Source organism: Calypte anna, chromosome 3 (genome assembly GCF_003957555.1).
Source record: "Calypte anna isolate BGI_N300 chromosome 3, bCalAnn1_v1.p, whole genome shotgun sequence".
Classification (NCBI taxonomy): Eukaryota; Metazoa; Chordata; class Aves; order Apodiformes; family Trochilidae; genus Calypte; species Calypte anna.
Genome location: NC_044246.1, coordinates 54,630,594 through 54,643,393, shown reverse-complemented (window position 1 = coordinate 54,643,393; position 12,800 = coordinate 54,630,594). Strand labels below are relative to the sequence as shown.

The following is a 12,800-nucleotide window of genomic DNA, read 5'->3' as shown; positions in this document are numbered from 1 at the left end:
GTGCTTTCCAGTACCTGAAGGTGGCCTACAAGAAAGCTAAGATAGGACTTTTCACATGGGTGTGTAGTGAGAGGACAAGGGGCAATGGTTTAAAACTGGAAGAGGGGAGATTTAGGTGAGATATTGGGAGGAAATTCTTTACTATGAGGGTGGTAAGACACTGAAACAGGTTGCTCAGAGAAGTTGTGGATGTCCACTCCCTGCAAATATCCAGAGCCACATTGGTCAGGGCTTTGATCAATCTGATCTAGTGGTAGGTGTTCCTGCTCATGGCAGGGGAGTTGGATGTAGATGATCTGTAAGATCCTCTGTAAACATAGCCATTCTATGATTCTGTGTGTTGGAATTTAGGCTCAGAAGTTCTAAAAGGTTTTCTGAGACTCTAAATGAACACTGCAGTTCACAACTTTCCTTCTGCTAAGCAAACAAACTCCACTTAAGTGGAAAAAGATATATAACATTCAAGGGCTGGTGAAATGCAGAAATTTAATTTGTGTGAATTAAAACTATCATGAAAGAAATAGTTCCATGCCTCACACAGTAGATGCTTTTCTTAGATCTTGTCTTTAATTCCACAGCATTTATAAATAGGTATAAAATATAAAAAAAAACAAACCCAAACCTAAAAACTGAAACTATTGTCAGACATTGAAGATTATTTTTTCACTGTGTTTCAAAATGTGGTTCAATTGAATAGCTCTAAAAAACTAATATAAACTTGATAAAGAAAAATAGAACTCACTGAAATGAGGACCATGCTCTAAGGTAACAGTAGAAGGGGAATTCTGCAAGAGTTAATAAGCTAGCTAAAAAAGACCATGACTAGAAGTGAAGACATCACAATTTCCCTCAAGCATAAATCACTATCAGATTGTAGCATTTCACTGATTTCTTGTCTGTTTTCTCAGGTTACACACAGTTCCTTAGATCCCATGATTAAGGGCTGATGATGCCTTAGTCAGCATTTCTCTAAAGATTTTATAAATGTTCAAAGCTTGGGAAGTCAGAAAAGAGTAGAAAGTAGCAGCATCCAATAATGAGACTTAAACTGGTAGCTAGAAAATGGTGGAAATTTCAGACCTTAGTTAAGAGTAGTGCTTGACGGTATTTAGTCTCACATTTGGGGAAGAAATTAGACTGAAAAAGACTCATTATTTTGATGCACAAAGTTTCTAAAAGGGTTTGACATTTCTGTCTCTTTTTTCCCTTTCTGATGAAACTGAATGCTTTAAAAATTTGACACTGGTTCTGCATTAATGAGGAAAGAGATTGAGACGCTGTATCCCTGATAATTTAGCAGTAGTCAAAAAAGCTCTACAGAGGACTTTCAAAATCACTAAGTAAGTTCAAAAACCATTCAAATATCCTGCTTTTAAGGATAGATTAGAAGCTTATTTCAACACTGCCAGAATAAGAATTAACACTTGCAGATTTTATATGATAAAATGTAAATATATAAAATATAAAAATGCTGTAATGATCACAAAATGTGGAGTTTACTACTTTGTGTGGAAGAAGTAGAGAAGTAAGTAAGATTACAACCCTGGAGTTCAGGACTGCAAAGTGGAGCCTCTTCAAAGATCTACTCAGAGGAATTCCATGGGTCAGGGCTCTGGAAGGTATGGATGCCCGTGAGAGCTGAGCAACTTTCAGACAGTAGTTGCTCCAAGCTCAAGACTGGTGCATCTCTATGAGGAATAAATCAATTAGAGGAGACCTGCATGGACGAGTAAGTGTCTTCTGGAAAAAAATTAAAGGGAAGAAGGAAATCTGCAGAATGTGGAAAACAGGATTGGCCACTTGAGAGGAATACAGGAATGTAGTTAGAGAATGCAGGCACTTAACAGGGAAAGCTGAGGACCACCTGGAACTAAAGCTGCTGAGGAGTATCAAGGACCACAAGAAGGGTTTCTTCTAGCACATCAATTAAAAAATAGAAGAACAGAGGAAATGTAGGCCCACTGATAAATGAGATGGGTACCCTAGAGGGGCAGAGTTATTGAATGCCTTCTTTGCTTCAGTCTTCATTGAAAAAGCCTACCCTCTTGAATCCCAGACCCTGGAGGAAAGAGAAAGGGTCCGGAGAGAGGAAGAATCTCCTTCAGTAGAGGAGGACCAGGTTAGACCACTTTGTCCATAAATCCAGAGGCCCTGATGGGAGATGGCAGATGTTATTGTTAGGCCACTCTCCATCATCTTTGAAAGGTCATGAACAAGAGAGGTGCCTGTGGACTGGAGAAGGGCTGATGTCACTCCAGTCTTCAAAAAGAGCAAGAAGGAAGACTCAGAATTACAGGCTGGTTAGTCTCACATCTCTCCCAGATAAGGTGTTAGAAAAAAGTCATTCTGGACCTCATCACAAAACATGGGAAAGCAAAGAATGTCATTGGGAGAAATCAGAATGGATTTACCCAAGGGAAACCAACCCAAGTGCTTTTCTATGACATTGTTACTGGCTGGCTAGATAAGACTAGATAAGGGGAGAGCAGTGTATGTTGTCTACCTCGATTTCAGCAAGGTTTTTGATACTGTCTCCCATAACATCCTCAGTAGGAAACTCATTAAGTGCGGGCTGGATGAGTGGACAGTTATGCAGATTGATAGCTGTCCCCCAGGGGTCAATACTCTGCCTGATCTTGTTCAACATGGTCATCAGTGACCTGGAAGAGAGGACAGTGTACCCTCAGCAAGTTCTGATGATACAAAACTGGGAAGGGTGGCTAACACTCCAGACGGATGTGCTGCAATCCTGCATGCACTGGACAGGCTGGAGAGCTGGGCAGAGAAGAACCTAATGAGGTTCATTATGGGCAAGTGTAGGGTCCTGCACCTGGGGAGGAAAAATACCATGCTCCAATATAGGTTAGGGGTGGACCTGCTGGAAAGCAGTTTTAAGGAGAGGGATCAGGGGGGCCTGATAGACAGTCATCCATGAGACAGCAGTGTGCTCTTGTTGCCAGGAAGGCCAAGAGAATCCCAAACTGCATAAAGAGGGAGTCACTCTCCCCCTATACTCTGCCCTGGTGAGGCCACAGCTGGAATACTGCATCCAGTTCTGGGTTCCCCAGTTCATGAGACAGGGAACTACTGGAGTCCAGTGGAAGGCAACAAAGATGATTGATGAAATCATCATCCCTCTTATGAGGAAAGGTTGAGAGAGCTGGGACTCAAGCCTGGAGAAGATAAGGCTGAGGGGAGACCTTGGTAATGTCTGCAAGTATCTAAAGGGTGGGTGTAAGGAAGATGGAGCCAAGCTCTTCTCAGTAGTTCCCAGTGACAGGATGAGGGCCAATGGGCATAAGCTGGAACACAGGAAGTTCCATTTAAACATAGGAAAACTGTTTTTTTACTACAAGGGTGACAAGACACTGGAACAGGCTGCCCATGGAGGCTGCGGTGTCCCCTTCTCTGGAAATACTCAAAACCCACCTGGATGCAGACTTGTGTAATGTAATGTAGGTGATCCTTCTTTAGTGGGAGAGTTGGACTAGATGATCTCTAAAGGTCCCTTCCAACTCTAGTAATATACAAGGAACAATGGATAAATAAAGGAACCAACCTATTCTGCCTGGCCTTTTGGCAAAATGGGAATTTTAATGTTCCAAGTCCTAAAAACCTATTATAAAAGAAGAATTCTGCAGTCTTCAGCCATGGGGAATATAAAACATCACCATTTCATAGTAATATCTTGTCACAACTGTTCTACCTCACAGGAACAACTGTGCCAGGAACACAGCTCGATGCCAAAACTGGTTGAGCCACTGCTACCCTAATGCTAGTACTATTATTCTTTATAATATTTCTGTGAGAGAAGACTTATTTTAACTTCATGGTCTCCAAGACTATAATGCTGACAATGCACACTAGCAGTCATGAATGGTAACAGCAACCAACTATAGAAGCTACCATGCATGCAAAAAAATGCAAAAAGCACTCTGAAAAAGAAAAATCTTGAAAAGTCACTTTCTTTCCTATTAAATTATACTAATGTGGATTAAAAAAAGATGACATCTCACACTTTACAGAACTGGCCCAGTGGAAGATTTCAGGAAGCTCTGCTGGGACACATACACTATTTACATTTGTAAACAGCCCTTCAGCACTTCTGTTCAACATAAATATGACCAAAAAAAATTTCATACAATCATCAGACTTATAAACAAAAGAGGTTTTCAGACACCATGGCTTACAGTCATTGTGGGAATCATTTAAATATCCCAGCCAGTATAAGCTATGGTTCTACAAGTCTCTGCTTGGACATTTCATTCGTAGGGTGGTAAGACTGCTTTACTAGCATAGACATCACTGTTCTCTACCTGCAGTGTGCTCCTATGAAGTATTGTAGTGCTAAGGCTTGGACAATAGGCTCAAGCCAGAGTTGACCTATAGATGAATCCTGTCCTTGTATGGTAGTGCTGAGCCTTGGGCAATGGGCCCAGGCCAGAGTTGCCTTGTATGGATATAGTAAAATAATAATTGAGCTGGTGTCCTTGTATATTAAATATAATTGAAATTATATACTTGTATTAATCATTAAAAACATCACTTATTAGAAATAATTAACTTGATGCTTCAAAGGAGATGATGCTGGAGAAAACCCTGCCAACTGGACTCTGGCCCCTTCCTGGTCATGGCTGGTCAAGAGATGAAACAGATGTTTCCACATAGTGTAATATGCAAAGTCATCTTGACTTGCAGCTTGTTAAATATATAAAGCTGGACCCCCTTGCAGCAACTTTGGATGCCTCACCTATGGGTGGACTCCCTGTGTACGACTTTCCCACTTTCTGGGAAGGGTTCTCCAAATCCTCACTGTAACTGGGGCTCCCCAGTGACTGTGGATCTGAATGATGGTAACATATGTAAGTGGTGATGGATCTCTCTTAATCACTGTCCCTTATTTTATGTAGTTATGATTTGATGCATTACTCCATATATTTTCTATCTGTCTGCTTTAGGTGTTTTGTTCTGTATTTTTCTTATTTGGTTGTATTATTCAGTTATCACCAGTAAAACACATCTACTCTTTGCACTCTGGTGTCCAAGTTCCATTACCATCCTCAATCAGCAAAACAAGTACCCAGACCATAGTAGCAAAATTTAATCTGGTGAACTCTGCTTATTCCTAGGCCCCATGAACAGTGAATAAAACATGAAAGGGAAAAATCAGTTTCCCCAATTTAACCACAACTTCAGTAAAAGTTATTCTGATAAAAGCTGCATCAATTGGAAACTATTCACAACAAAAAAGGCAGATATAACAGTAAAGTTTGTACTCTAAACTTAACCAAAGTGTCATTCATGCACACAGATGATACACTTCTGAAGCAAGAAACCCATCTTATTGCAAAGTGCAGAGTTCACTATCTCCTCTAGAAAAAGTTAGATACGCCAAGCTTTGCCATTCAGAAAAAGGTATTTCATCGTGCTAGCAAAAAAATTCCTTTATCAAGATAAAAATTCACTTCCATTGGCAGAATTTCTAGATACATGCATACACTTCAATTTGACTATATTTATTACCTCTGTTTGTATTTTCTTTCTATTTGGCATTTTTACAACAAATTCACTTCATCACTGTTGCTAGCTAGTAATACACTGCTGAATTTGAGCCAGCAAATTCCCCAGCTTGCCTGAAATATTAGTTAAACATTCACTACTCAGGACAGCTTTTAAATTTTATCTATTCTGATACAGTAAAATAGTACATCTACCACTGCAGCTGAACAAGGCAACACTTTCTCAAACTGAAAAAAAAATAATTAAATCCCCAAACCATTACAGAGGCACTTTATACGACCATAATAATATAATTGCATCCAGTATAAGTGTTTTAAGGGATGGATTAACAATTGCACAGATGTCTATTCCATGTATGCATGAAAATTCTACCTGCAAGCAAGTACTGAAATAGTGTAAATGTAAACTAAGCAAAGCTGAGAAATGGGGCAAACCTGCCACATGCAAGTATTCACATCTTGAAATTAACATAAGCAACATTTACTCTAAACTGGCCCTTGTAAAGCTACTAGATTACTTGCATTCAGCTGCATCTAGAAGAGGAGTAGTTAGCTGAAAACAGTGCCATGGACACATATTGGCCCTAAAAATATTTGCTCCAGGTATACCTATGGTACATCTGAGGTAGCACTGCAGGAAGTTAAGCTTGATGTTTCCTCAGCTTCAAAAGTGCTGGAATTCATATCCCAAGTTACTTGTCAGAGATAACAACAAGTTTACTGTGGACCAGAAATTATATATGAAGCCCTTGAGAAACACTACTAAGCAGTAAGGCTGCTCAGTATGAAAACTTTCACTAGCATAACTAGCAAAAGCTAGGCTTTTTAGCAAAAGATCTCTTTCCTAAGGAAACTTGGTGATGCCAGTACTAGCACCCTCAGTACATCCAACTGTATCTATATAGATGTGCTTCATTGTATAACCTTATTGTTTTCTCTGCGCTGGAATAGGTAGGTCAGAATCATCAAGCTCATGCCAGGAAACCCTACCACTTTATAACAAAGTATTTCTACAAGCAGACACAGATTTAAACATCTGCTGCTCATACTGCAGTGTATAGAAGGCTTGATAGTCTGTCGTGGTGCAAAGAATTCAAGAGACAGGAAAATTTTCCTCAAAATCTTTGTATATTTTGACTGCTGGAAAAACTAAAACCACCTAAGACTTGCCCTATGTTAGGTGATTTCAGACAAAATTCCCCTTCTATCCAAAGTAGCTATGCAACTATTTTTTCCCTGTTAAGCCATTTCTTAGACTCTTAAGTCTTGTCATTACATACATGCAGGTATGAAACAACTAACGGTGTCTTCTTGTGACCAGCAATTTGCCAAATACATGCTTTAGGTACAAAACTTTTTTCCAAAATTCTGGTACTTACATCAGTATGGTTTTACCAAGATGGACTGGAAATCCTCCATTTAATTTCAGTTGCAACATTCAGAATAATAATAACCAAAGGAGTGCAATGCCTTTATGCATTTTTCTTTTAATGATAACAAGTTCCTTTACTTCTAACTCAGCATCTAAATGGAGTTCAAATTCAGGAAGAGATAAGTTTCTCGCTATGTATAAAGCACAGGACTTCTCCAAATACACAAAAAAAGATGTAGAAAGTTGATTGTAAAAACACGTAATGTTTATCAAGTAGAGATCAGTGCTTGGCTTATTAACTAAGAAGATGCTGCAGGAATTGCAAAAGCTACCAAAAACTGAAAGGGAGCACAGCTGTCAATATCAAAATGTGATAGAGTGTGAGGGAACAGCAAAAAAACTGGAGGCTGAGGGAACCATGAAGCCCAGGAAGCAAAGCATAAACAAACGGAAATATGATTTAACATGAGATAGATGCCACAATACAATAAAAAATAGCAGAATACTACAAGGCTGCTTTGGATATAAAATCAATGCAAGCAGCAAAAGATATACAATTTATATTTTAGTTATCTTTTCTTCTTTTATGTTCCAAGAAGATAATCCAAAATCCAACTAAGTCAAAGGTCTTCCAGAACATTTTTCCTGCAATGGTATCAGGTGTTAACTAAGACGCTCTAAAGAGATCACTTCATCACCCTTTGTCTCAAGCATGGGAAACAGACTGATTAATCAGAAAAGGTTTGGATTTGATAAAACACTGTAATTTTAAGTATAGAACATGGTTAGTTATATACTTCAAATACGTAAGAACACCTCATTTCATTACAAGAGAACTAAGGATGTCTGCTTTATCTTGTTTCTGATTCTGATAGCCTTACCTGGCCTGTTTGTGGCTGCCATAATGAAAACTTGCTGACGATTCTCCAGACCATCCATCTCTGTGAGTAACTGGTTAACTACTCGAACACTGACTCCTGACTGTGAAAGGAGAAAATTTTCAGCAGAATTGAGGAAACTGTGAGAATGGGATTATTTCAAAAAAGTGAAAGTAGCAAAAGATCAACAAGCTACCAGCCCTAAAATACTATTCAAGAAAAAGGTTTGGATTTTTTTCACTTTTAACATAGCTGCACTCTGGATTTCTACTATCACAGCTTGTTTCCACCCCAGATTCATGCTCTAAGTACAACACATTTCAACATGTGGCAATCCTTTCCTATTGATAATTACAGACTTATTCAAATAAATACATGTAGATATTGATAATAATTGTTCTTCTGTCTATCTCAGCAAGGACACCTAAACCTTCTCAATATTCAGCTTTTGGGAAAAAAAAGTTAGATTTATCCAAATACTTAAACAGAGCAGCTTTCTTTTCAACACACTAACAGTTTGTGCTAAGGAAATAACCCTCCCAAAAGCAGAAGTTCAATCGAGATGTAGGTAGTTCCTATTCCAAAGCAACACTGACAACAAAAAACAAAAACAAAACAACAAAAAAAAATCAAGACAGAGAAAACTTCACAGGTAGAACAGCTCTGAAGTCTAATGCATTCCATTTATATTCCTGTCTCAAAGATTTTCATGACCCAGTTCATGCTGTTCAAATCACTACATGCTTTATGCAAGCATTTCAGCTGCACACAGGTGTCAGGATTTGGCCATAAATTAAACTGGACTCCTTCATCTTTTCCTACTGCTTTACACAGCCAAGCTGGTGGATATACACACATTTTCTGGATATTTCCTTCTGTATACACATACTAAAAGATTATTAAACTCTATAAAAATTTGACCAAAATACTCTCTCAAATTGATTGGATTGTTTTTCTTGGTAGATATGGAACATAACACACTTCCAGCTGTTTCTGTTGTTACTACAGTGCCACAAAAGCTGCAACTGAGCTTATTTAATTATGGAGATACTTTAAGACACACTCACTTCATGGTCAGACCTCCGAGGGCACAAAGCATCAACTTCATCAAAAAAAATAACACAGGGGGCTGAATTCCTGGCACGCTGGAATACCTGGCGTACAGCACGTTCACTTTCACCAACATACTAAAACAAATGAAATTGCAAAAATGTAAGATGTGATGGTTTTCCTTGGAAAACCCCCCCCACAACATAAATATTAATTAAATATAAATAACAATAATTAAAAATTATATTTTCAAACACTAATTAAGGTGCTTTGCAAGGGAGAAGTAACCTGCTAATCAGCTTACTTCTAATAACAGTCTGTTATCTTTATTTCCTTACTGACCGAGGCAACATGATACATGGGAACTAGCTGTCAACTAGTTCACTTTTGACAGTTCACAGTACATTCATATTTAATAGAATTCCTACTTTCTTGGGATCTTAATTGCCATCATTCTGCTGATGAGAATTAACAATCTTCCTTAAGTTGTTCTTCAACTGTTCATAAACAAACCCAGTGAGCAACATGAACACTATGAACATCTGAAGTTCATATAATCATAGCCTGAATGGGGGATGACAGTAAGGAACTGAGAAATAAGCCAGTCTTTCCCTTAGCAGAGCAAACTGCAGGGGCAGTGGTTGCTAAGTTGTAAATGAAAACACTTCATTTTTTCCAAACAGGTTTTGATGCAATACCAAACACGTTATTTTTACTCTACAAGGTAATAGGGCTTCTCATTGATTTAAGTTTTATTTCCTGCCTGCATCAGTACTTGCAGTACACATAAAAATAATATCCAGGAAAAGTATTATTGAATCCAGTATTGATAATTCCACATTACTGATACACTGGTAACTGCTATGGTCTTCCAAGACGTGGGCTGCATTTTTCTTAGTTCAGTACCTCATCTTTACTCTAAAAGGGACCAAAGTTATATTACAATACTTAAAATCTAGTGCTTCAAACATTCAGTGTACAGGATTTTTATATGTAAACATTTAAAATCTTTAAAAATAACTTCTAGCAACTAAAAAAACCACACTGCTTTCTAAGGTTTCAAACTTGCCTTAACAGGCTAAAATGACTGGCAAAACACAATTCCAAATTTGAAAGTTGAAAATTTTGTTTTGCTGATTTGCTGTTACTGATCACCAATTGATCTCTGTATTCTGAATCTGTAGATTCAAATTTTTGTTCTTCCTGATCTACATAAAAGCAATGATGGATGAATGCAGTTAGCTATTTAGAAATCCCACTTTGGCCAAGAGGGCTCCATCTCACAGGTAATTTAAACCACGATATATACTTAAACTAGTGAGATAACATTTTCCTTTTCAGATGAAGAATTTCTCTGGTAAAAACTTAAATTAGGCAACCTCAGTTGCACCACAGTGAGTTGTGTAATTATCAGGAATATTGCTTGCCCCACATTTCAGACATGAATTCCATAAATCACAAAAGCATGGTTAGTGCATACCATATTTAGCAGTTCAGGACCTTTCACAGATATGAAGTTCAGTCCAGACTCATTTGCCACAGCCTATCAAAAAGGGAAACACAGATGTATACATAAAGAACATAAAAAATATGTTTCTCCTTGGCTCTGTCTATGGAGAGATAAACTCAAGGGAAGGAACATAGTTATCAACTTTGTAAAATATAGAAAACTCTATGAAGTATAATTATATGCAATTCAGAGTGGCAGGGGGGGATGGGAAATTTAGCAAGGTGATCTCTCTAATGAGGCAGTGTTCCAGAATCATACCCCTTTCTCCTCCCCCATATTAGCTAAATCATCAATAGTCAGTGGGAGTTAGAGCTATTCAACAACTAAGAACATTTGAAGGCAAAGATGAGAGACAATTTCAAAACTCCATGATTATCTGTATTTATATGGAGGCTGTAAGAACTGAAATACTCAAGGAGAAGGAAAACAAAAGTATTTTCAGTAAGGTAATTATAGTACATAATACAGTGCATAAAAATACACAAGAGTGTAGACTACTTGCAAATACATAATTTAGAGTTAATTCGAGCAAAATTGTAACTTTATGACACGAAAATCAAGTAAATTTAGCACAGAATAACAAATTTAATTTTCTAATGAGAAATGGTGCAAAAGCCCAACTTCTGTCAGTATCATCCAAACTCAGTCACTCTTACATAGACAACCACCTCAAGAAGATTCTCCATTATTTTTAAACAAGTTTAGAAAATACATTACCTTAGCTAACAGAGTTTTGCCACACCCAGGAGGCCCTGCAAGCAGGACACCAGCTGGAGAAGACAGGCCTAGAGCTTTAAATTGCTCTGGGTTACGCACAGGTGCCTATAAAATAAACCATAGTTAACTGACAAAAAGTTAACATGCAACTTTTCATTTAAGTTACAGTTGGATGAAAAATCATTCGTAAGAAAGCTATTCCAGTTCTTTATAGGCTAAAAGAATAAACAGTTGACAGATAAACAGTATGTTATTATCTTGCATGGAAAAGTACCCCAAAATAGAAGTACCATTATTCAGAGGAAAAAACTTATTTACTAAAGTGTTCATTTTAAGGTGTTGCGTATTCCTCTGGCAGTGAGATAGCTCACTTTCCACCTAAGTAGTCTTCGATTCTTTGTGCAGCAGCTGCATAACTCAGGCTATGACAAATTGGTACAAAAGTTTTAGAATACGCAAGATTTATCAGTCATGAAAATACTGAAAGCATGAATACAATAAGTGACATGTTCAATACATGCACCAAACTTGTAACAAATCTGAAAGCAAATTATAGAAATCTGGCTATTTTAAATAAAGATGTTGCAAAAGTTCTACTTTGTAGCATGACAGAAATTCATGAGCACCCTATTTTACCTTCAATAAATATTAAAAAAACCCAAAACAACAAAAAAAGAAAACCACAAAGAAGAATAGTTTTATTTCCTGCGTAGGGAGAAATGCAAACAAAAAAAAAATATTTGCAAGTAAGGCTAAGAGATACCAATATTGCTATTGTCAGCTCCTCCCGGACATCCTCCAAGGCTCCAATATCTGCCCATGTTACATCAGGAATTGTGACAAAACCTTCTCTCTTGGCAGAGGGTTGCACTGATGACAATGCAACAATAAAATCATTCATCTCAATGCACAACTTCTGCAGCTGCTCCTCAGGCAAGGGGTCTTGCTTCTTCAGCAAACTCAGAAGTCTCTGCAATTCATCCTTAGGATACACAGAAAGGAAGAGAAAGATTATGCACTGCATTAGATTTTAAGAACCATTTTAAAGCAACATGTTCTTCACCTGTAACATTTGTTACTGCAAAACAGTATGTATAATACACATAAATCCATGTAATAACATTAAAATAAACATTAATATAAAATGTTCCAGGAAAGCACTTGTGAAAGCACTGCGCTAACAGCTAATCTTGATTTAGATGTTATGGAAACAGAGCTACCACTCATTAGGAGAAAGTTCTTTCCATGCTGAAATTTCAAAAATATGCACTGATTACATGTATTCATTCTAGTTTTAATAAGCTATTGCACTCAAGAGAGTGAACAGCTCTGCTGAATAGCACAGTTTCAACAATTTGTAGAATACTCAGTTAGATACAAGGTTTTTAAACTCACACTTTTAGATTATACACTTTTATTTATCATAATCTGATTTCAGGTCATGAACTCTTTCCCTCGGGCTGATTAGACCTGGTTTTGTAACCAGGCCCTGGTAATGTTTGAGCAAATAGAGATACAGGATAATGCTTTTCAACACTTTCCGATCTTGCAGACTACAAGTGTCCCAAGCAGGAACATCCCTGTTTTCATGCTCAGGTCCTTGCTGAGGAAACTATCTGAGAAAACGTTTAATCAAAGAACTTTGTACCTTCACAACATAAATACAGTTCTAACACAAAAAAGCAGTATCAAAGGAAACTGATACTGCATCACAAGTAAAACTATACCAGATTATTATAATTAGATGGAGAAAA

The 12,800-nt window shown here is 37.6% G+C and overlaps 1 protein-coding gene across 3 annotated transcripts in view; it reads right to left on the bottom strand.

Moving 5' to 3' along the window:
- NVL (nuclear VCP like) overlaps window positions 1-12,800 on the bottom strand; it is a 43,650-nt gene that overhangs the window by 13,860 nt on the left and 16,990 nt on the right. For all 3 annotated transcript variants that reach the window (XM_008495311.2, XM_030448733.1, XM_030448736.1), the window contains exons 14-18: window positions 11,810-12,028; window positions 11,047-11,151; window positions 10,300-10,362; window positions 8,837-8,956; window positions 7,773-7,872 (exon numbers count right to left, since the gene is read on the bottom strand). In XM_008495311.2, coding sequence (XP_008493533.1) covers window positions 7,773-7,872; window positions 8,837-8,956; window positions 10,300-10,362; window positions 11,047-11,151; window positions 11,810-12,028 — 607 coding nt within the window. The remainder of the gene's footprint in view (window positions 1-7,772; window positions 7,873-8,836; window positions 8,957-10,299; window positions 10,363-11,046; window positions 11,152-11,809; window positions 12,029-12,800) is intronic.